At 37.0% G+C, this 26,067-nt stretch overlaps 1 protein-coding gene across 2 annotated transcripts; it reads right to left on the bottom strand.

Moving 5' to 3' along the window:
• Window positions 1–637: 637 nt before the first annotated feature.
• On the bottom strand, window positions 638–25,461 carry WTAP (Wilms tumor 1 associated protein). Of its 2 annotated transcripts, none has more exons than XR_775436.1 (7): window positions 25,383–25,461; window positions 25,245–25,300; window positions 17,309–17,367; window positions 15,411–15,538; window positions 8,760–8,938; window positions 3,781–8,548; window positions 638–1,861 (listed from the first exon to the last, which is right to left on the bottom strand). XR_775436.1 is itself a non-coding variant. In XM_010584494.1 (7 exons), the coding sequence occupies exons 1-7, from the start codon at window positions 25,410–25,412 to the stop codon at window positions 1,278–1,280; spliced, it is 1,191 nt and encodes a 396-aa protein (XP_010582796.1). In that variant the 5' UTR covers window positions 25,413–25,461; the 3' UTR covers window positions 638–1,277. The 2 variants fall into 2 exon arrangements, 1 of the variants encoding a protein (XP_010582796.1); XM_010584494.1 differs by having other exon boundaries at window positions 3,781–3,935.
• Window positions 25,462–26,067: the final 606 nt, after the last annotated feature.

Here is a 26,067-nt window from a genome sequence, read left to right as displayed (position 1 = left end):
AAAAGTATACTGCTAAGTACTTTTATTTCCCCTTTGAACAGTGCTTAAAAGCCAGTGCTTTTTCATCTCCTTGCTTATGTGCTACCATCACTAAACTAGTAGACAGAAAATAACCACCAGAAATTCAGGTTCTGATTGCTACTGAACAATAAAAGTATGCTTAATTGAAGGTAATTTTTTCATTTTCTGCTCATGTTAAGAAGTCAGTTCCCTCAGGTAGGCATTCAAAAACAATAGGAGTTATACCTGGTTTAAGAGGCTGAATTACCACCCCCTTAAAGTTTCGTAGTTTAATTTGTATATTTACCTGTTGGATACTTCTAGCTTTTCGGGGGCTTGGGGGGGGGGGGTTTAATCTTTATAAAAGCCAGGTTCCAACTCTTAAGGTTTACTTTTACTAACTTTCCCTTTTTTTTTTTCCCTCTTGTCTGCCAATAAGGACAAAACCTGTAGAATAAGCACTCTCAGGCTGGCCTTAAATTAGTATGATAGCACACACCTGTAAACTCTGGGTATTTGGCATAAGCTGTATCAGATAGGATTGACACAGGAACAAATTCAATAAAAAAAAGCAAGTACTGTAAATATACTGTGCATACAAGTAAGCCATGTAAGCCAATGCAGAACAATGAGGAAATTACATTATTAAAAGTTTTTATTTAGGTTTGGTCAGTACAGGTAAGATAATATTGGAGTCACAGAGCAATATGCATAAACAGGATACAACAGTTCTTAAAAACTGAGTAACTATGCACACAATTCATAAACATTCGGTCACCTAAGGAGAAAATGCACAGATGTATGGTGGGAAAAACTGTAATTAACACTGAAACTACTACAGGACTCCTTCAGTAAGTCCATCTTTTAGTGATAAAACTACTGTACTGGGCAAACTTGGCAGTCATAAACCCACAGCTATTATGACAAATCTTGAAGGTGGTGTAAGTATAACAGTATGAGTAAGAATGCCCTTACACAGCACAGGTTCTAGATATACACAGATTTGTACAGACATCATTTATGTTATACTTTATGGAAATAATTTCCATTTCAACTTCACATTAACTCATATAAAAATAACTTGAGCTACACAAACGTCCTTTTAGCAACATTCAACGTAATTAACTGTTAAAATTTCCAAAGTGGCAGAGGTATTGAAGCAAAAAGAAACCCACAAAAAGGCAAAATTGTGACAAGTATGCACTAATTTAAACGGCTTCTGGACAGTATCCTCTCCCAATTTAAATGACACTGTATAAAAATGTTGCAGAAAAATGTTACAAAACTGAACCCTGCACATTTACACTGGAGTCCAAACCATTCTGGACATGACGAGAACCCACAGTTCTGTTACCTTTCATGCTCACTGTTTTCTCCTCTTGAGGATCATGATTGGAGTCTGTGTCATTTGAGTGGTGAGTGAGAGAGTTTTCACTGCCAGTGGGAGAGTCTACACTTTCATACCCAGTACTGAGCTGGTTTATGTAGCTACCACTTCCTCTACCAGTTCTATCTTCAGAGTGGTTGGACAGCTTATTACCATTCCCTGGAGAAGCTGGGAAGTCATCTTCTGTGCCGCTACCCTCCCTATAAAATCCAGGCCCAGACGTCCGCTGGTGGGAGGAGCTACCATTGCTTGGTCCGTTTGCCAGACGGCTGCAGTCTTTACCCACAGCCTCTCCCTGGTCTGTGGGCTCAGAAGATGGAGTCCTGCTGGTACCTGGGTTGGAGGCCTGGGACTGCTGCTGCTGGTACTGCGCCAACTGCTGGCGAGTCTCCTTCAACTGCTGCTGAAGAACTAGAATGGTACTCTGCATACCCTCTACCTCCTCATCAAGCTGGATGATGAAGTCATTCAATTCTATGTAAAGAAAACACATTTGTTGCAAATACTTAATAGCCCATATATAGCTTGCATCTCAGACAAAAAATTAAAATCCTGTAACTCAACATTTTATGCCGAAATTTTTCAACAGACTATTTTTCAGCCATCAGGTATGCACTGGTTTTGATACTCTGCCTCTGAAGGAGGAAATGCTTATTATCTACATACTTTGTATACTGTTACTCAGAATATGAGAAGAAATTAACTTCTCGGCAAGAAAGGAGGGTATTTGGAAAACAGCTCAATTCTGGCAATTAATATTTTGCAAGTAGATCCTTGTGTATCTACTTTTCATCAAGTATAAAACCTTAGTAGAAATACTGTAAAATTAACCATGAACCACATCACATCTGTATGTAATAGAACTAATAATTACAAAAGCCTATTCAGTGAAAAAAGATTTTAGTCACATTTCAAGCAAGCTTCAGCTCTTACTGTTTTTAATCCTCTAAATCCTGCATAATGTGACACTAGAAGACTTTCTTACCAACAAAACTGTTAACTACAGGGTTTTTTAGTACTTAGGTACCAAGGATTTTACAATTAGGATTGCATTTTGGAGCAAAACAAATTTGACCTGAAAACAGTAAAAGAAACACTGATTCCCTTAGTCTTCAATTCAACTGCACCAGTGATATTGACAGGGCAAATAAAATGCAAACTACTTATTATTGTAAAAAATCATAAAATTAAAGTATTCTTGCTGCTATGGAAAAAAATCATCAGGAAAACTGCTATTGCAGGATTATAGTCATTGTTCATATGGGAAGAAGCAATAGGGGCTAAAGAACACATCTCAGTTCTGGAGCTTACTTTACTATACCCCATTCAAAAGCGGAAATATTTAAAGAATGTCCACATTTGCTTCAATTATGAACTTGATAAATTTAGATGAAGTGCATTATCTAAATAGCAGTTAAGAAGCAAAAGGGTAACTACTCCAAAAACATGTCATTACAGAAAGAATCATTTATCTTAAGAATTCTAGGTATGATAAAGTATTTTATACTGCTACTTTCTCAAAAATATGATCCTATGGGCAGGGGGGGAAATCTATCCTTAAAAATACTGGATATGTCAGACTTAGATAATGCCAAATCAAGTCTATGCTATCTTACAGACTTGAGTTGTAAAACAAACACATATCCAGGTTTGTGTGATGTCTAAATAGCTAATGTTCCAAGACTTACTGTAATAAGATAACGTACCTTTGTAACATTCTACCAAAAAACCCACCAATTCTATGCAGAACTCTCAGCTGAAGATTCGTTAAATTTGCATTTTCCCCTCCATTTAAATTATGCAAGAGGTCAGAGTTTATAGGTAATTCCAACTTAGGTTTACAATGCTGTACAATTTGGACTGTGAACACAATAATGAGATAGTTCATCTGAGTTACCTAAGCGCCCCCCGCCCCCCCAAGTCTATTCCTCTTATTCTTAGGAATTGTTAAAAAGTTGATTTTTTTTAAAAATAATTTCAAAATCAGAGTGAACAAGAAGCATTCTGTTCTCAGTGCATACTTAGCTTCATGCAATGTTAACAGCTTTCATCTTACCAATTCACCATTAATGTGTGCAGCCTAAACATGCCCTATTAAATAGCAAGACCTACAGTATGAAACCTGGGAATTTCAAATTCAAATGCTGCATTACTGGAGCTGCAAATCCCACCAGTCCCCCAAAGTTAAGTGCTGTTTGGAGTTTATTTTTTTTCTTTGGGGTCTGTTGTGGTTTGGTTTTTTTTAATTAAGACTACCAGTGAAGCAACTATCATATTTTACTTGATACTGCCCTTTCATTCTGGCAAAGATTGTTTTACAGTATGTGCATCATCAGGAAATTAAACTAGCAGAAGTGCAAGGCAACTTCCATTTTCTTAAAAAAATCCCTTACCATCCTGACTGCTTTTAAGTTCCTCACTATATTTCTTCTGTAAAGCCAACTCTGCCTCAAGCTGTGCAATACGTCCTTGGGACAGCTGCCTTCCAAGCTCTTGATTCTCCTGGATAAGCATTCGACACTTCGCCATTAACTTTTTGCCTGTTTGGCTGCAAAGGAAAGAGCCATCTATCACAAAATGAATATAAAACCTTCAGTTATCTTCCTCAATCACAATTACAAACAAAAAGGAGATGCAATTTCTGCATGTCACAATTCAAGGAACATTATGCCTCAACATAATTGTCATAGCAGAAAGTCTCCCTATAGTTACCACATGCTGTTCCAATGCCAGTTGATCTTCTGTCGCTGTCCCATAAAGTGGAAGGCAAGTTTTATTACTGCAAATACGAATAAGCATATTGTTCTTTTTTGATATCAACATCTGGATTATCAGTATGCACAATCTTGCATGTGCTAATTCTCAATGGAGTTAAATATTTGATTAAAGATGTGCCTTGTAATTCAAAAGATCAAGTACTGCATAAAAATTATACATGTAAACTGAATTGTAAACAAAAACCTTCTTCATTTATTGTACTAGCAAAATTTAATAATTAAATTTGGGTGAAGAGAAGAAAGTTGCTTGGGGGGAAATATAAAATTCCATGTTAATTTTTCATAGTGACATCCATTTTTCTTTAAGAGGCTTAGACATTCTTTTGAATGCTGTCCAGGTACTCTTCTTTAAAAAGTTAGATGTCTGTTTTTCAACTCAATTTATATATTTGACAGTAATGTACACAGTCTGTTTCATGATTTCTATGGTCAGCATCTTGCATGGTGAGGATGAAGTAAAACATAGTTAAAAATTGGCAGGAAATTAAGGAATCTACTTCCTTTAGAATGACAGAATTTGGATCATGAGTAATGAACATTAGGATGTCCAGTTTCTGAAAGAAATGGGAAACAGGCAGGAAAAAAGAAATTTTGAACTGACAGGATTTTCTTTGCTAAATGGGTAACATCACACATCTTTAATCTTCACGATAAAAATGGCATTGTAAAGCATTATAGGAAGTAGTATGCAAATTAATATATAGGCAATACAGCTGACTCCATAAAAGAGAAAAATTAAAGTTCTTTAAGATTCTTGGTCTGCCAAAGTCAGGATAGCAACCACAAACAGTTCTCCTTTTAATAGGCTCAGCAACATACTGAAGCTGTCCTCTTTTCTACAGAAGTGTAAGCTCTGCCAAAAAAAAAAAAAAAAAAAAAAAAAAAAGAACCACCCGAACTTGAACAGGTTTATTGTGAATTCAATGGCAGGACTTGCATTACTTTTCAAGACCAAGAAGGTCATTTAATTTTTTGTTTGTTTGCTTTTAAACAAGTGACAAAGATTGAAAGAAATTTTGAGGATTAAAGAGGTAGAACAGGAAATTTCAGCTACAATTCACAGCCACGGTTCTCTCCTGCAACCAAAATACCCAGCCAAAAGAATTTAAAATAATAATTTCCTTATCAGCTACCTTTTAAGCATTCAAGCCTTAGACAACTTTTAAGTTCTGCCAACTCTGCCCCATTTAACATTTTCCGACTGACTCTCCCAAATCTTTCAGATGGGCTGCTCCAGAAGGAATCTGGCTGTGTAAAGTCCTGGAAGCCTGAAACTGCTAAAGGCAGCAACCTGTTTTCTTTCTTGATGTGATGTCCAATGCCAGGTCCTTGAAGTTTAAATTGTGCTGACCTAATACAGTCCAAGTCGCACACTTAAGATGCAAGTTTCCTTAGAGATGTTCATTCTGTGTAAAGCAGGACCACTTTGGAGATAACCAATGTGACATATCCCAAAAGTTATTAGGCAGACATGCAATGATTTTTAGCCATTTGCAAATTCCTGTTACTGTATTCATCATCACTACAAGTTGAAGAAGTTCACAGTGCTTAAGTCATTTAATGCTTTTCTCTTCACAAAACAATGTCAACTGTAGTATTAGCAAGTACCAGTTACCTTGGAATTGGGACCATTTTAGAATCCCATTAATTTCTTCACATTAACTCCTGCCAAAATGTAAAATATTTATTACCTGTATAGAAATTTGCATAGTTACCTATAATGCTATTTCTTCCCATCAAGATTTTTCCAGATGTTCTGAACTAGTACGGCACCAAGTAACCTCCCCTTGCAATTTACAAAAAAGACAACACATGCAAGAATATAAAATCCAGTAACTCTTAAAATAACTCCTATGAGCTGTAAAACTAAGTTTGGCTTTGTTTTCACAAATCCTCTTGAACATACATGCAACAAAACCTGTAAGAATATAAGTGGTTAAATTTCAGAAGACTAGCATTTGTTGTACTAGACTTACTGTAAATGATATTTCTACTATTTTTAATCCAAGTGTATACTCTATGATTAATGATGGTTGAAATGGCTTAGCATAGCCATTCCTTTAATTACATGCCCTTTTATTTCTCCCTCCAGACATCAACAATGACTATGCTGTACACCCTTATCTATGGTTAAGGCCCAGAACTAACATCGCTTAGGGTTGCAGTTAATATGTTACCCTAAGAACACAAGTTAGGGATCCAAATAGGAGCATCATCTCTTTCAAAAACTAGGTCAGATGCCATGAAGTAAGAGTAGTTGCATACAAGGATGGACAATTAACGCAATTAAAGCGGGGGGATGGGGTGCAAAGAGAATGAAAAATCCTATAAATACTTTAATATGAGTCTTCATTTCTTTACCCTTCCAGAAATAAAAATCAGTAAGATCTTAACCCAGTTAATGAAGACAGCCTCAATTATTTACCAGGAAATAACTGTAATTTTCTGTATTCCAGCTACTGCATATATGAATTATGCACATTCACACCACTGACTTAAAATTATATGATGCATATTAGGGTATGTTGTAGCTACAGAAATAACAAAATTTTCTTTTGATACTTTTGCTTGAAAGAAAGTGGCAAGTTACTTGGTCTCTCCTCAGCTGTACACACACATTTAGAGCCTGAGGACTTAAGGAAACAACCAGCCTGTATCTAAATATATTAAATAATTTTCTGAACTCCAAGTTAAACAAGCAATCTGCACGGCATGCCTCTATCCGCACATTATAGTGAGCTTTACAAATGGCTTGGTAACACGTTAACAATTTTTTAATGCAAGTCTTACCTCTGTTTTGATGCTAGATCATTAAAATCTTAGATACTGCTATAACAAAATCATTCCAGATGTATCACTTTTAAAAAGGTAAAGTTTTTCTGTAGGCTTTTCTTTTGCTGTTAAGTCATTACTCATGCAAAAAAAATAAACCTGCATAAATACACTACTCTTCAATCCCATATTAATCATCTGAAGCACAAACAGTTAAAATACTTCCGACTTAAGGTACTTCCAAGTTAAAAATACGTAATGCCATCTTAATAAAAGACATCAAAACAGTTAGAATACATCACCTTCTGTGACAGCTGGATGCCTTTTTTTTTTTTAATTTAAAACTGAATTTTCTAGGAGCAGACTGAGTCATAAAATGTTGCCCAACTGTTTTGAAAATCAAAACCTCAGATTACTAAATAGAACTCAATTTTCTAAGGAAAAAAAAAAAAAACAAACACACAAATGCTATACCAAATCTGCATTTCACTTTACACACCTCAGACATGCACCCCCAACTGTCCCGGATTGCTACTCTTACAAGTAACTTGGGACAACAGAACAGAGGCACCAATAGAGTAGCAAAGGCTCCTTTCACTGATTGCACCAAGGAAAATGCATGCATTTAAGTATTTTTGCTTTGTTGAAATACTGACTTTGTTTTCAGAGAACGAGACAATGCAGAAATAACAACCTGTTCAATTCTCGTTCATCCCAGGAGTTTCACAATACAACAGATAACCAGTAGTGTTCCTTGAACTATATATTACAACTATTTCAAGGCACATTTTATATAGAAGTGCAATACAAAAAAAACCAGGTGTACAAACGAATAAAAACACCCCACCAACACTGAAGACAGTTGCCATTGTGTGCCTTCTGTATTGAGCATTTGAGATCAGTTCTTAGAAGATCGAAAAATTCTCATTTCTGCATGAAAACATGCAGTGAAATACTTATCACAACCAGTTTTTCTTATACATGCTAGTTGTGATCAAATGTGTATTGCTTCCAACAATTTTAAACCTGCAATTAGATAGAACGTACATTTTTGTACAGTCCTAATTTTGAGGCGTCCACAGTATTACCGACCATCCAGAAAACAGTTCATTAGTTAGCAACATTGACTTAAGGCTCCATCAAGTGCTAGAGAGCCCAAAGGCTAAACAGTCAAATGTGTACACTACCACTGTTGTGATATCAAATAGCACTCTCATGGCTATTCAAAACTGGTTAGCAAGTAAACTCTTTAACGCAAAATTCACCTCATTGAGTTTTGACCCAGCAGTTCAGTGAACAAGCAGGAAGTCCACAGTCTTATTGGCAAAACTGACTTACAGTGTCTCTAAGTCACTAGGCTCAAGGTTAAGAGCGAAGCATATTCCACTTCTACATTTTACGGGAATTTTACATGTTCAATTCATGATTTATAATCTCTAGGTTCTCTCTCCTCCAAACTGTCTGTAGACACAGTGTGCCACAGACTTAAGACTTCTGTTTCTCCCTCTATTTTCTTCAAATAGAACAATTTTGCAAATGTCTACATGTTCTAGAAAAGATTTTTTTTTCGAAGATGGCCATTTCTTCAGAATAGTCCGACGCCGTCAGGCCTCTGAAGCAAAGGGGGAGAAAAAAGCTGAAACACAAGGTTCATCTGGTAAGTTTTACATTAAGCATTACAAGCTGGACAGTATAAGAATGTGGCTTTTGCCTCAAAACGTCTGAGTCTTGGTGTGGAAACGAGTACTTGGCTGTCCCACCATAGCATTCTCGTAGTGGGACTGTCAGGGAAGTCTTGACTGGGGAGTATTTGTTTTGTTTACCTATCAGGCGTAAATTTCCAGGCACTCAGTTCATTTTGGGCTTGTTCCAGTTTGTCTTTAGTCTGTTCCAGTTCACCTTTCATTTTTAGGAAAAACAAGTTGATGGCTGGGTCCACCATTGTTGATCGCAGTTGGGCAACACTAGGCTGCTGGACTTGCTTGAGGTACTGAATCTGATTCTGCATAAAATAAGAAAAAAGACTGTTAGCCATACAACATTAAATAAAATTTTAAAGTCATTTAGATACAAATAAAAATAGTTATTCCAAAGATAACATCAAGGAAGCTTGCCTTCTTTCAACACTGTAACCTGAAAAAGGCAGGATAAACATCACTTTTGCCCACCTGTATCCTATCACTGTACATATTCACCCAATCCCCCATCCCACCACCTGCCAAGCTCAAACTTTCAAGGCCTTTTTTTTTTAAACCCACCCACCCCGCTTCAAATTGTTTTCTACATGTCAGTTTGCTAAAGCAATGATTGGACCATTAGAATCCTCCCTTTCTTTTATATCTTTTATACCTGCCTGGACTCTTTTTGGGGAAAAAAAAAAGTATATGCACAGAGTTATCTACTTAAAACAGATAGCTAGTTTCCATATAACTTCAGTGAAAGTTATTATGGAATATCACAGCTAATATTGACAAATAATATTTTTTAAGCAACTACTAAAAAGGTTTTTACAAACTTCTACGCTTTTTTTTTTGCAAATGCAATAATCACTTACAATGCAAGTTTGCATATTTATTTTTTAAACAAAATAATTTAGAAATATTAACATCAATTAAACAGATTTTGGTTGCATTATATCAAATAAATTTAGAATATATAAATATAGCATTCATTAGTTAAAACTTGTATGTATTTAAATAGGATTAACTTTTTTGAAAGTTTCTTATATTTTAATCCCATCACAATAGACAATCTTAAAAGGTACTAAGCAGTACATGTTTAGAATCCAGCTAATCACTAAAATCACATCAGCCTACACAGAGTGTTCATTCTTAAATTCAATTTATTATACTCCCTGTATCATACACATTTCTTCGTCAGCAAGAGGTGAACAAAATTACATGAGATTAAAAAAGAAACATTAATTGAAAGTCAGGGGTTTTGCCTCCCACTGCATGACAAACTTGCAACCAGACTGGATAGCCACAGAGTTTCACTCAAAAATTCTTGGATTTTATTTCAAGTGAGGGATTTCAAAGTTACTGAAATAACTGAAATACCTCCATTGACTTCTCATTAATTTGCTATTATCAAAATAAAAATATTTAGTTACTTACAAAAAAACCCTGAAGTAACCATCATACTTTGTTTTAAGTAGACAAACTTTTATGTGTCCAGAAAGAAATATAATGGGAATAAAACACTGCATAAAAATATTTTCAAGAATTAAAGCACTCAAGAACCCACCTACAACCACTGCTTAGAAAGAGAAGTCCAAATAAAGATTATCCTAACATTTCTTGGATGGCATTTTACCCCCACGGCTCCTTTGCCTCACTGAATGCACAATATGTTGTTCACTGAATAAAGATCTATTTAATTTATTGTTACTGATATACCTTTTCTATCCATTCAACTTTGACGCTTGCACTACTGTAAGTATTTCAACAACCTGTCAATTCTTTGTGAGGGCTAGCACTAGTAGAGGGTGAAACAGCTAGTTTAACAGATGTCTGCACACATACAGACACTCCAGCTGGCAACGTATTCCAGGAATATAATTATGTTACAGCAACATGGTTCCCAACCTATTTTTAGACAGGCATCATTGAAGAAATAAAAGACCATGTTCCTTGTCTTACCTAGGCCCAGCTCCGTCCTTCTACTGCCAGCCTAAGAACTGTAACAGATTGCTTGGATCAGTAGCACAAAGAATTGCTGCCACCTGCTCCTCACTCGTGCCAGAAATGCACTAGAACACTAAAGAGGACCCAGCTGATTCTGTCCAATGTCAGTTATTTAACAGTCTCATTTGGTTATCTCTAGCTCACGTTCCTATGCCAAGCAGAAAGCACTTGCGTAGGCTCCACATAACACCTCAACTGTCATTCCTAAAACAGTAATGTAGAAAGAATTTACTTAAGCTGAACAACCCTTGCTTATTCCCTCCCAAAACCTGAAGACCATTTATTCCTCCAGTTTTTCCAACTCAATTTTTCTCCATCCTTCCACAAGTGCTTTCTCTAGTTGTAACTCCAGAGTCCTCACCTGCCAGGCTTTTCATCCACCCAGACCTAAGCAACCTCCCCCCAGTATTGCCCACTCACAAAGCAAGTCCATACCTCTTAACCCTTCTGCCTACTTCCTTATTCCATTCTTCTTCCTGCTTAGCCAGTCCAAGCCTCCCACTCTTGCTCCCTCTAACCACTCTCAGGAAAGTCTCTCCTCCTATTGATATTCCAGGCGTTAAGGGGTGGGGAGCAGAAGAGTTTGCCCGCATTCAGGACCAACTTCAGGCTTGAGCTGAATATACATGAATAGTCATGTCCAATGCTAGACCTGAGGACATGCCTGCTCTAACACTTGAAATGCCTTCTGGCTGTTCATATTCCCAAACGTAAAAGCACACTCTAGCTGGTATTTTTCAAAAGCCTCTCAGATGGACAAATAGGGATGAATTTTCACAAACAGAATAAAAACCTTGGTATTGGCTTTCTCTCTGCTCTCACCTAATGCAGGAGAACACCGAAAGTAGTCTATTTAGAGGACATCGGGCCGTGCAGGGTTTTGTTTGGGGGGATTTTTTTTGTTGTTATTGTTAAGACAATAACATTTTCAACCCCCTGCTTCTCACATTCTTGGAAAAAGCTGAATCCTTTCAGCTGAAGCTGTCCAAAGACATCCACAAAGAACAGACCCTCTGACATGAAGAATTTAACAAAACAGAACGCAGGTGCTTAACAGAAAATGTAAGCAATCTAAGTACAACTATATATCCTTCCTGTAAGGAAAAAGCAGGAGCGAAGAAACTGCATAACAAAGAAGAAAAAAAACACAACAGAGCTGTAACCTAAACCACAAGTAGGCTATTCAGAGTAATGGCTATCTAGGTACTGTATTCCAGCTGCACCCACAGGAAGCTTCCACTCATTGTTATCTGTTCCATGGAAAACCTATTTGAGAAGCAAATACTTCAAAATGCCTGTCCACTTACTGACCTACAGTAGCTGTGCAGCACCTTGCGAGGGGGTTAAGACCTTTCCCTAAGTAGCAATAACTTCACCACCACCTCTGCCAGAAACAAAGCTTTATGTAGAAGCAGTAGCCAATACCTTACCCACATTTTGCTAAAAACAGCAACCTCTTTTAGGGGGTTGTTCCTGCTAGGGGGAAGGTAACTCAAGGCTGCTGCTGACAATAGGGCACATGAGCTATTAAACACCTAAACTTCAATCAAGCCCTTTAGTTAGCCACCCTAAACTATGCAGAGCAAGTTTGCAACACCAGTCAGACTCTCAGTAAGCTCCTAGCTCAAGAGAAACCCACATATTCTGCTGCTAGACTCTGCAAAGAGCATGAGAGAGAATGGAGCTATGCACTCAGCTACCATCTTTGTTTCTTCAAAGAGTACTGAAATGGAATCAGGACAATGATTCTGCTACTGCTACTCCAACATGCACACCTACACTTTCAAAACGATGACAGCTGACTTTTATAAGCTGAATTAGGTTTTGCTGTGTTTTATCTTTTAAAAAGAAGGGTACAAATTAAAACAGCAGCCAAGACAAAGTCTATAACACCTTATTTTAAAACAGAGCTAGTATATTTTAACTAGCAAGGTGTTTTACATATTAATAATCCGCAAATTCACTTATGTCTTTGTCAACTACTACCATTTGAATATGGTATGGTATTTTTAAGTTTTTATCAATTTACATTTGAACATGACCTGAATGTGATAACTTTGTAAGTATAAAACATCCCGAAAATACATTAAGAGTAATATGAACAGTAAAGCATTGGTAATATGGTAAATATTCATCTGTAGTTTTCAAAAAACTTGATGCCATAGATGCTCAGTCTTTCTAATTAAGATTGACAGGAAACACTGAAGGCTTACATATAAATAACCATCACTGGTACATTTTACATGTAAATATGAATTACAAAAAACAGTTAACTATGCTAAAAATAAATGTTATTTTATGGACTAAAAATTAGACATGTCAAATAACTTACCATATGGTGAACAGTTTTTGTTCATTTATGAAATTATTTAGCAACCCATAGCTTAGCTTTGCATCCCATCCAATGTGATTTATTTTGCTACTGTTACTTTACTGGAAAAAACACTATCTAATACAAAGCCGAGTAGTCCTCCAAGGCTTCTTGAAACTACAAGCATTTAAACTTGAAACACTTTAAGGTGCCGATGTCTCCATTATAGCTTCTACCCCCCTTCTTCAAGGGTGCACCTTCCTAACTCTATGCACTATGGAGGAGATTACATCCTTGATGTTATTCATATGTCAATACCTAGAAAAATATAAGCCACTTGGGTGCGTGTGTTTGGGTTTTGTGTCTTTTTGGTGGGTTGTTCCCCTGGGTTTTTTTGGGGTTTTTTTTAAGTACACTGAAATTAATAAAAGCTCTTCAGAAGTTCTAAACAGATGTTCTGGAATGCCTATACATCACAGCTATAAACATCTGTAATGAAGTGCAGCCAAAAATCCTATAGTCTTCACAATCTTGTCAAAATTCATAGCCTTAAATACTTGAAATTTTTGTCTTAACTCATTATTTTAGAAATAGGGAGGGAGAAAGGTGAAAATAGTACAAACAAATTTGGTTTTGGTGGAAAAACTTACATTTCTTTTAATTTTTTTAGTATGTATTGTTTCAGCTATGTGCTCAGAAGTTCAAAAGAAAAAAAACTTCTTATTACTGCTGTTCCTCATAGCAGAATTTATCAGTAAAACTAACAAGAGAAGCAGGATCAATATAGTAGTCTTACTACTAGGGAAGTGTTGTGGTATAGTACCAGAACAGATCTTCGTTAGCATCCTGGGCTGCATTAGGAGGAGTGCTGCCAACAGGTCAAGGGAGGTGATCCTTCCTCTCCACTTGGCACTGGTGAGACATCTGGAGTACTGGGTCAGTTCTGGGCTCCCCAGTACAAGAGAGACATGGACATATTAGGGTGAGGCCAACAAAGAGCCATGAAGATGATTAAGGGGTTGGAGCATCTGACATACAAGCAGAGGCTGAGAACACCAGGGCTGTTCAGCCTGGAGAAGGCTCAGGGGGATCTTGTCAATGTGCATAAATACCTGATGGAGGGAGTTAAGGTGGCAGAGCCAGGCTCTTCTCAGTGGTGCCCACTGAAAGCACAGAAGGCAACGGGCACAAACTGAAACACAGGAAATTCCACTTAAACATAAGAAAATGCTTTTCGCTGTGACAGTGGTTGAACGCTGGCACAGGTCACCCAGAGAGGTTTTGGAGTCTCCATTCTGAGATGCTCAAAACCCGACTGTGCACAGTCCTTAGTAACCTGGTCCAACTGATCCTGCTCTGAGCAGGCAAGGTTGGACTACACAAACTACAACCCTTCAAGCCTCAGTGATTCTGCGATTCATTTTTTGCCACTGCAAAGTATGCTCTACCCCCTCTTTTTTTCTCTTTATACCAGTGCTTACTATGAACTAAAGTCATCTTATGTCTTAAGAGCAGTGAAAATAATGTGTACAGTTAAGTGTCATGCTACTATACCTTGACAGCTCTGAACACCTACAGGAAAAAAGAAAGGAAGGCTAAAAGAAAATAACAGAGGAAAGCTACAATACTAGTTATTAGTTTTGCACAGAGCTTGTATTTTTCATGAGAGAAGCTCCCAGGAGTATGTTACAGAAACTAGCAATAAGCAGCTTTTTACAATCTTCCCTCAGGAGCTGCCAAATTAAAGCAGCAGGTGAAAATTTAAGAAGGTAATCCAAAAAAGATCAATAGTCCAAAAGTGGTAGAATATAGCTTCAAGAAACCAAAACTAAACACAGAAGAAAACAGCGTCACAGAAAACCCACAGAAATAAAGGAGAGAGAAACAGAAACAGTAACAAACAAAAAAAAAAGATATTTAGTATAAAGAACATTAGAAACCCCAAAAAGCAGACCTGCCAAATTTTGAAAGAACTTCCTCTGAAAAAGTCAGTAGCTCTGTCCTCTACCTAGCCAAGCAGATGCGAAAGATTACAAGTACCTTGTTATCCAAATCCAACTTAAACATCAGACTAAAGCCTCCTACATGAAACCCTGTAAATTCAATCCTATCCTTACACTTCAATTTGTTTCTGCATCCGATGACAGTCAGAAGTAACATTTTTGATATATACACACAGCTCATAAATGCTAGATGAAAGTAAGCATGGCTCATTAAGAACTACCTTGGTTCTAAAGCAAAAGTTCTTCCAAGCACAACTGCTGCTGAAAATCAACCGAAGTAACTAATTCTAAAAAAAAGCAAACTTTAAGAAGTGATGTTTATTAATTCAGTGAAAGTTTAAGTGCCCTGCCATTTCTTTAAGCACAGAAAACGTGCTGCTATAGATAATACAAAAAACCTAGCACAAGGCTACTGGCTCAAAAGCTGATACTCTTGTAATAGTCTGAAAACACTTATCCCCTCCAAACACTTACAGTACACTCTTGCATCTCCTGCTCCTTAGTTGCCAGCCTCATCACCAGAATATTTTCTCTTCGGGCAGACTCTTGCTGTTGCTGTTTCAACTTCTCTTCAGATTCTCTCAATCCCGTCACATCATTAGCTAATATAAGTAATAACACACAAAAAGCATACATTTTATAGCATCCTCTCATGAACAGTTTTTAAAGACAGCTAAAAGAGTCTAAAAACCAATTCATAAACAGCAAGAGAGTCATAAGTAAACATGACTATAATAAGCATAAATAAGGAAAAAAAGCAAAGTATCGTTATTAGAAAAGCTTGACAACAGTTGGTTTTAAATATCTCTTTCTGATCCTTCCTTAAGACCTACTAAACTTTTGAAAATGTTTTCATGTTTATATAGGTGATAACTTTTAAATTGCTTGTTTAACCAACTATTATTACAACTTGCAGTCTGAAACTCAGGAAGCTGGAACTATCCCATTATCTATAAGAAATGTTGAGGCCAGAGTAGGGGAGGGGGAAGTCTACATTCTGGCAAAAAATTATCTGCAGTCTGTAAAATGGTGCTATTTGTGGTCAACCCTCAAACTGGTCTCAACACTCCATGAGTAAACAGTAAGACACTGGAGAACTTCAGAAATGGCAGTTCAGCCACAACTAGAATTCTTCTGACTCATGAACTTTTATGAAAGTTTATATATGAAATACGAGAGAAGGCAGCACAGCACATTTCCAAATTATTCAAACAGGAACACATGCAATCAGCCTGATACAAACAGTATACATTCACTCTGCTACTTGTCATGTATAAAACAATGGAAAGTTGGAATAATTAAGATTTTTTATTTTTTCTAATTACTTGAGAACTATCAGCTATAACTGTGAATTCAGAACATCACAAATTGCTTCAGGACAATTATTTCAAAGTAATTCTTTGCAGATAATTCAATAATACTGATTACTACAGCCTGTATTAGGGTTTCAAAAACTGAGAAACTGAGAATGTTAAAACAACTTGTTTATCTATGTTAGGACAGTTTGAGACTAGAATAAAATCAACTGCTTCCATCTGCTATATTTTATTCTCTCCAAAACTCAAACGTTATGGGGTGGCAGTAGAAGAGGGATGTAACAACAGAGAAAAGAAAGGACACATCTGTTTGGGTTGACAGAAAAATACCCTTCAAATTCAGTGGTACTAAGTCTTTAAGTATTTAAACTGGAAATGTGAGTGGAAAACAGGAAAGAGCCTATCTCTAGCTGCCAACACAATTTTTAGAAGTGACTTAGGATAGGTGATTCCGTCACTTCCAGAACGTGTTCAGCTTTTCCCATTTGAGTAGGATGTTTTTCCCACATTCTCTTTTGAAACACTGAAGTACAGACCAAGTTTTAAAGACCACACAAGACCGACAATCAAATAGTTAATTCACCTAATCAGGTCAAACATTACTTGGGGATACATTTTAGACCTTCACCTCTACAAATCCCATGTGATTTAGAATCCTGTGAGACTACTGAAGGCACAAACATTCATGGAGTATTTTGGTAGAGGATAACATTTCCTTTCTAATGGAAAAGTCCTGAAAATACACCTATTCGTGGGGTTATGTTTTGAGACTTCCCCCCTCCCTCCAGCAGTCTGGGTACAGACGGTCCTACAGATGCAAAAATAGACTTTTTAGATACTGTGTAAGATCTGCAAAGGAAAATAAGTGGCTGAGACAGTTGGGAAAGACTGAAAACTTACACTAGAAAAAACAGGGACTTTTTTTCTAACAAATAACTTACATAGAGATTATTATCTCATTTCCAAGAGTTTTAGAAAGCACAGACATTACTAAAACATTCTGCTTTATACAAACATTCAGGTAACTCATACCATTTTGAAACTTAGCTAACTTACAATTAAGGTCTGTGTACTTGCCCTCCAGAGCTTGCACATATGCTTCATACTGTTTCCACCTATTGCAGAGACAAAGAGAAAAAAGAATTTTCTGAAGCTCAGTTTATTAAATCAAGGCATCTCATTCCTAAAGTTTCAGAGTGTATTTTCATACCATAATCAGAAAATGTCAAGAGGGAATCACACAATTGCATAAAAGGCAATTCCAGTTTTAAAATAAGGGGCTTTAAATCATGGAAAAAGTTAAATCCACTTTACATCTCAAAAGGATAAAAAGGTAGCTGTGCATTACACTTAAAATTGGTATCTTAAAACTTATTGTAATGTTTTGGACAAACATTGGGATCAAACACTTAGTTATCTGTGTAAAGTACCTAAGGTTCATCTCATTCTCAAAGCAGAACAATTCAAACAGAATTCTGTAACAGAAACCATAATACACAGACAACATTAAGTCTGTTACCAAGCAGACGTGTATTACAATACACTAGAATTGGCAGTCTAGGTTAAGTAGTTATACCAGCTCATTCAAATCAAGACCATACTCTGATTATATTCGTCAACCAGAAGCCAAACATTTTAATAACTCTTTGAATGCATGTTATTTCAGCAATTCATACACAGTCAGAAAACCTCACATTTAAAAATAGTATTGCACTTGATACAAACTATCAAATCAGTAGCAAATAAAGTCTGCAGTCAAGCTTAGCATGACATGCCTTACCAACAAAGTTCACAGGACGGTGTTTTGGGGGGTTTTGTTTGTTTGTTTTCAAATAAATACTTTGCTCCAAACTACGTGTCTTCCTCATGGTGGTACAATTCCACAGCATGAAATAAATTCATCTAATAGCTTACCCCTATAGGGGGAAGGTTTCTGTTCCCTCCTCCCAACTACCCCTTCTCCCTGACACCTATTTTATGCCAGACTCATCGTTAACTGCTCTATTTTAACTCCCTAACCTACCAACATCACTATCTCAATCAAAACAATAAAATCTAACTCTAGACCATTTTTGACCATTTAGCGAATTCAAACAGCTTGTTAAAGGGTCTAAAGAGCATCAGGTCTGCAACAGCAAATGAGATCACATCATTGGGAAAAGCAAAAGTAAGCACAAGATCTCTTCCTTCTAGCAGCAACAAAATTTTACATCTTCTCAGCTGAACATGAAATGAGCATGAATGAACTCTCAAGCTCTGTAGAAGCGAGAAGCTGTGTTCCTACTTAATCCTTAACTTACCTCTCTGCTCTAAAAAGAGCATCATTAGAAACAAAAGTGTCACTGTTTGACCACTAGAAGTTCTATGTTAGTTCAGGAAACTTCAATCCCTCAAAAGTAAAACTGAAACAGTCTACTAAATAGCAAAACAGAAAGAGCCTAATTTTTACATGAGAGAATTACATAAAATTAGAGTCGGTCTTCAAATACAGCTGCAGGATTACTTGACTTCTAAGCTACATCTTACAGACTGAAAACAGTAATTCTGTCAAAATCATAATACCACCCCCCCCCCTTCCCCCCGGTAATAGGAGCTACACAAAGAGCAAGTGAAATGAAGACCTGAAACACTAGTTGACATGACAGACCCCCACTGGAGGAAAAAGAGGAAAAAAAAAAAAACAAAAAACAAACAAAAACAAAACCACAAACACCCCCCTCTCCCCCTACCACACAGCCCATGGTCACCAAGAACATCAGAGATAATACCTCTAAGTCACCTCTCAACAACAGCTAGTATTTAAGCAAAAACTAAATTCCTGGAAAAGAAAACCCAGCATGCACTAGGCCATATGATGGATTTCTCAAGTCATGTGCCTGCCATCTCTTCTAGAAACATGACTCTTCAGACATAATGTTTTGTCAAAAACCTGGTGAAGACTGTTGCAGTTCATCTTCAAGCAAGCTGTTCTGGGTCTAGCTGGCTGAGATGGAGTTAATTTTCCTCACAGAGCCCTCATACTGCTGTGCTTTGCATCGGTGGCTAGAAAGGTGTTGATAACACAGCAGTGTTTTGGCCACTGCTGAGCAGTGCTCACACAGCATCAAGGCTATCTCTCCAACATGACCCCCACAGCAGTAGGCTGCGGGTGGGTAAGATATTGCAAGGGGACATCACCAGGACAGCGGAGCCAAACTGACCAAAGGGATATTCCATACCACATGTCTTCTCAGCAATAAAAGCCAAGAGAAAGGAAGAGGGAGGCAGGGCATTCATTATTATAATGTTTGTCTTCCAGAGCAACTGTTACACACACTGAAACCCTACTTCCTGGGAAATGGCTGGACACTGCCTGCTGATGTGAAGTAAGAGAATAAATCTTTTGTTTTCCTTTGCTTCCATGCATGGCTTTTGCTTTATTCAGCTGCCTCTATCTTGACCCACGAGTTTTCTTCCATTTTATTTTCTCCCCCCAGTCCTGCTGAGGAGGGGAGTGATAGAGCAGCTTGGTGGGCACCTGGCATCCAGCCAAGGTCAACTCACTACGCAAGTTTACGGAATTGTACGGAATAAACTTGTGACCACCACACTGACATAGTCAGAGAACTCTTCAACAGTCAAGCCATCAGTTTTAAAACAACCTGAACATTTCCCACCACAGTAGCTTTACTTTCACACGCATGCACTGCATCTCAGTTTTGCTACAGCTACAGAAGATCTCAGAAGCAATTTTCTCTTCTAGCAATTGAGCTGGTTTTCACCTCACTTCAGGCAAACCAGAAAGTTAGCAACTGGAGACAATTGCTTATTTCATGCAATAGATTTAGGAAAAAAAAATTAAAACAGACAATCAAATAGACTAAAAGCATCAAAACAAAAAGTAAAATAGTGAAAATTTAAAAACATTCACATTAAGTAAGCCATTCTTATAAATAACTTTGGCTCAAAAATAAACTAATACATTAGTAGGCCCTTACTGAAAAGGGACTGATTCCTTTTCAATTGAACTTGCAGTTGCGATTCTTCATCTGATGTGTATATATTTTTGTAGTGGTCTCAGTAATCCTGAGGACTAACGTGTCAAAATATTTACCAAATATATCAACAAAACAGTTTCTCAAAAACTTTCATGAAACCAAGTTAAAGAAGAAAAACAAAGATTTTCTTTTTTTTTTTAATATATGTATATATATACACACACACACTTTGACTAGTTTTAGGTATATTAAAAACAGTCTTGTGATGGCCCTGATAATTTCATTTTCACTTAAGTGTCTATTTCCTGACTTAAGACTTTAAACACCTTTTGAAATTTTTAAATTCTTAAGTCTCCTCTTGTAGTAACTTTTCTTGCTCAGTGCCTTTAATAATCTATTTTCCTAAACACTGTCTTTCCAGCTTATTTTGCTATGATCATTTTCCCTTGTTTACAGTAGTAGCACAGATCATTAACAAAGGGAATTAAAGTGGAATTCTGATCTTTGAAAATCTGAAGCTACAAAGTTGTAGCTTCTGAAGTTACACAAAACAAAGTAAAAAGGAAGAAATTATGACAGAACAAAGCTTTTTAAAAAAAAACGAAGATGCTGAAGATCATTAACAATATTTTTGGTGCTCCAACTCTGAACACTGTTAACTTTTATCTGTTTACTCCTCCTTCTCTGTTTATTATGTCTATATTGGTAGAAAAGACCAGATGATACTACAAACAGGACAGGTGTAAAACTCTATATTTCTAGGTCTCAAATAACTACATGAATGGTGTTTGAGTCTGTTAACACCATTCTCTAAATGAACTATTCTCCTATTCTCACAGAAAATCTGTTTTTACCTGAACAATAAAAGGGCAGTATTTCCAGATGCACGACTTTGGTCTTACATTGTACAACTGAATCTCCATGCACAACAGTTTTGCTTCTATGCTTTTTTTCAGTAATATGGACTCCCAGCTGCTGACATGCAAGGCTGAAGTGAGCCTGCATTCCCATTACATGAATCTCACATGCTAAGTTTTCACACAGAGCCTGAAAGAGGTGACAAGGACAGCAAGTTTGTGGAATGTTGTAATGATGCCTTTGCTCAGTGGTGGCATCTCAGCCCGTCATGTTGAAACTAGACAGCAGAAGCTGAGACTAGTCTAGCAGTGGATGTAGTATCACCTAGAAATCCCAGCTACCAAGCACAACTCCAGGACAGTCCAAGGGTTCAGAGCTACAAATTAACAAAAAACCCCACCACACAAGAAAAGGGCATAAAAGCAAGTATGATCTGAAGCCTCTGTTAGGCCCTACTGCTATCAGGAAACAGAAGAAGTCAACTCACTGATGTCATCATATGCCACAGAGTAGGTCTTTATTTAAGATCCAGTTAGAAACTTTAATGAAAACTGTATCCAGCAATACTGTAATCCTCTGCATAAAAACATGCAGCTTCCCCATAAGACACCAGAACACATTAAAAGACCTTTGATAAATTATGAAAGTTTCCATATAAATAGCATTCCTAAAAATTACATACTTCACACGTTTTCCAGCTAACTCACTTTACAGGCTCTTCAAGGAAAAGATTTTTGCCCCTAAATACCTTCTAAAGTTCAGTAAAAGAAACACGTTCAAAAAAAAAAATCAGTACCGATACAAACAAATATCTTTCTTCCCCCCTGCCCTTATGTCAGAATTAAAATGTGAAGATTACTACTAGCACATCTTCAACTACAGGAGGAAAGCCTTCCCCTCTGGGAAACTGTTTTGCCTTACATGAAGATGATATATCCCTTCTACCAGGTCTCATCTACACATAATACCTGCATTAGTTTAAACTTTTTTTAATAGACATAGATAAAATCAACACTTAGTGACATAAAAATCCAGTTTGGGGTTAAACTATTTAAGAATTTGCACATAATTGCAAAAGCTTCTTTAAACCAACCAGTGATTTATAGGAACTCACTGGCCAGACCTTAAGCCTGAAGCCTTTCTTCCCAAGATCCAAGAAAGAGATGGCTCTCCTCTTCACACATGTAATCCAAGAGATGCACTGGTTTAAGCAAATGTGAGAGTTGCCTTGACCTACTTGCCCCATATTGCCCTTTCTGGTACATCTGCAGGCAACTCAGGCAGCTCGTCGGTGAACTGAAGTGGGGAAAAAAAGACAAAGACTAAAAGCCAGCTTTTCCTCCTGCAGTCAGTTTGGTTTCCACTCAGTATTGGCTTCTTGATCTGTTTAGTAGTTCGTGTCAGTAATCTGATGGCTAAACATTGACAATCTGAAGAGCTTCACTAAAGTGCTACCTGCAAAGGCACTAAAGAACAGAAACAGAGCTGTACACAGAACTAGGAAGACAGTCCTGAATTCAATTTACATTCAAGGGGTCACTTACAGTCTCACAAGAACTGGAAGGTAATTGAGCAGCATTATGTAGGTTAGTTAATTCCTTCCATTCTCTAAAAATATTAAGCAGACTTTAAGACTCCATGGCTTCCAAATACTTCTATAAATCCCACCATTTTTCTTGGAGCACCCCTTTTTTATGCTGAGCTTTGGGGTTCACTTTTTCCAGGAATAAATGATAAGCACTTAGGGGGTAGGGCACACCCAGCATTGCACCTAAGCCATTCCAAAAGTGACTGGTTATATGTCCATGTTGATTGAAGTTCAGTAAAAGCACTGCATTTCCTCAGAACTGCTCATGTAAATCAGGGTGCTTCAGTGTTTTACAGACTAACCACTAGGCTAAACGATCAGGGCAATACTGATCAGATTTTTAGCTATGATCCACAGAGTGCTTTGTTATCATGTTCCTGGCTCTTCTTTCTTCACAGAAGCTCCTACACCTACACAGAAGCTAAGTAGCTACTGCATTAAAAAGGGGAGGGCAAAGATGAAGGACATGAGTCCACAGCAACAAGTAATGAGACAAGCAGAAATTCCCAAAAGGCCAGACTGAAAGGCACGTTGTTGATCCTGCTCATGTTTAGTCAACAGAAGTTAAAATGAGTAAATCTAAGTTATGTACTTCGTGAAGAAGAACAGTGAAATTGGGATTCATGGCACAGGAACTGATAAAAAATAATTAATACTTTCTATGTATGTATTTTTTCAGGGCAATTGTACAGCAATGATGATATATTACCTAAAAGACCAAAAGCAGATGACACGTGCCTGTATCTTAAAAAGCATTTGCCCCACCAAAACATGGACCCCAAAAAAATGCATTCCAAATCCTAATTTAAGACAATCCAGTAGTGGCCAACACATGCTTTTCTAAGTTTGAATGTAGTAGAGATGCCTTTGATTAAAACATGATATACCTATTATAGTGTTGTATTTTATTCCAAAATATAAACAAAGCCAGCAGTTAGTGTAGTAACTGCTAGTTTTATGTGAAATCACAATTAAAGGTGGACTTACTGTAAATCCATTAAATACGCACCCCATCCAAAGAAAAAACAACAGTGTTCATAGGACTGCGTAAGGCAAACAAATAAAATGGACATGGCCAAAACGGCATTTAAGTTTCCACTTCTGGGTATAATGGACAATTATTCCCCTTAAATCAACCTTTTTGCCTCTGAGAGCAGAAGTTGCTTTGTCTACACTAAGAAGAAGATTCGACAGCAATACAGCTGTCATTGGCAAATTCCCTCCCATGTCTTCATTAACACAGTTTAGCTGCTGACATACTTTACCTCCTTGAGTGTATTCCATCACATTCCCACTTAAATATATACTGGACATAGATCTCTTCTGTGGTAGCAACTAATCATCGCAAGTAACAGAAACTGGTTACAGTTGGAAGCCTTTTTTTTGTTTTCACACTATCAGTCAGAAAGCAAGTTGCACAAAATCTATGCTTCAATATTTTGACAGGAATTTTCTAGCTGGAAGTAAGGGCACAGCTTTACAGACTTAGGAGATCACTCTTCCCAGGGATAATCTTGAGTACAGAAGCTTTCATAAGAAGGTTCACAAGGCATAAAGCACTTAACATCAAAGAAACATTTTTTTCCTACTGTTTAAATACATTATCCTTTACTACCCTGAAGAGTAGATACTTGGAGGAAGCCAGAAACCAGTTTTAAACATACGAAGCCAGACTATGTTGACTCCCCTGGAAAGAACAGTCATCCCAGAAGTAGCTGGCAGGATAGTCTGCCCAGAAGAGGGAGTAGCTGCTCATAAACATTAAGCGTTGCACTTGTAGCCTCACATTTCTACACAGTTTAGTCTTTGTTCTATGAAATAGCAGCATTTAACTTGAGAGACCCTAATAACGCTAATAACTTACAGTGTACAAAAAGCCAAGAACTAAAGTTTACCAAAATGCACACACAAACTACTCCAGCAGATAACAGATGATCCACATATGCATAGTTTAGTTAGCTCCTTGTTTACAAATTAGGAAATTCAGGTATACAGAGACAAGTGGCTTGGGTCCATTTCTTTCAGCAGGTGGTCTGCATGACAGGATTGCCTATTATTTTTTCCATGGTGACACTAAGCTTTCTAAAAGGTGAAAAAGATGGCCAGGCTCTTCTTTATGTAAGTTCTAAGAGATGAAAACTTCATTTTAACATTTTACTGTTAATATCTTAACATGCTGAGAAGACGACTGCGCAGACGAAGAAAACCTAAAACTTATTGTAGGAGCAAGGAGTTGACATTTTTCTGATGTTTAAAAATAACTTGCCATCTAGCAAGGAACATAAGCAACCGTATCTTCTAAAGTTACAAGTGAAGAAAAAAATTCCTACTCAGGTATTACAAAATATTGTTCAGGATTTTATCTCTTTGGAAAAAAGTGTTTTCCCCCCCAAACTATACATAAAAATATTTCAGACAAGATTAGAACTTTACAAAAGAGACATACCATGAAAAGGATAAAACAGTTTTTCAGAACAAGGATGCAAAAAGCAATGGAAGAGAGATGTCACACATCTTCCATTAAAAGTTCACCAAAATGCTGAAATGGAAAAACTGCTTTTTACTTTACCTTAGGATGAGCTCGTCTCTAGGTAAAACCTTAAAATCTGCTTCACTAAGGCGAACCTATGGAGCAAAAGGAAAAGCACACTTACCAAGCTGTCATGATTACCCAGAGGGATAGTCTCACAAGTATTTTTAAACATACCTTCTTTGGGAGAGGTTCTTCATTCGTCATTGTGAACTCTGAGGGGGCAGAAAAAAAGGAGTTTTATTTAGTGTAGTTACTAGTGTATATGAGATACTGAACAAGTCAGAAACTTGTACTTCTAACCTTTTTTTTTTCTTTTTTTTTTTTAATTTGCAGTATTACACTACTGAAATACTGGCTCTACACAATGCAGAGCCAGAGTACAAAACACTATGACAAGTTTGTTGCTGTAATCTAGATAAAAAGCTAACAGATATTTTTTCTAAAAGTTCACAAAACTTCCTTTATATGTCTAAAAAGCCTAACAGTAATCAATTCTTCCTATTTAACTAAGCAAAACCACCCAACTCTGTCCATATACATTTAGATCAAACTGACATTTCCTATGTGCCTGCATCTATTTAACATTGTATTTTATGAGGTAGAGGCTAATCAGGGTCTGAGAAAAGCATATCTATACTACTACTTTGGTATCTCTTTGGAAAAAATGTCAGTCATTTGTGAACATTACCACTAATGTTTGGGTTATGTCAAAATAACATGTTCTTCCAAGTACTTATTCTCTTACTTTTAAGATTCAGATACACAGGAAGCATTAAACAGTTATTTTAAAACCCTTATGAACATTTTTAAGAAAAGATGTCAAATAGATGGCTTGGATACACTACCAAATTCAATTCCT

This window comes from Haliaeetus leucocephalus, unplaced genomic scaffold (assembly GCF_000737465.1).
Source record: "Haliaeetus leucocephalus isolate CR32 unplaced genomic scaffold, Haliaeetus_leucocephalus-4.0 Scaffold992, whole genome shotgun sequence".
Taxonomy (NCBI): domain Eukaryota; kingdom Metazoa; phylum Chordata; class Aves; order Accipitriformes; family Accipitridae; genus Haliaeetus; species Haliaeetus leucocephalus.
This window is presented reverse-complemented; position numbering and strand designations above follow the sequence as displayed.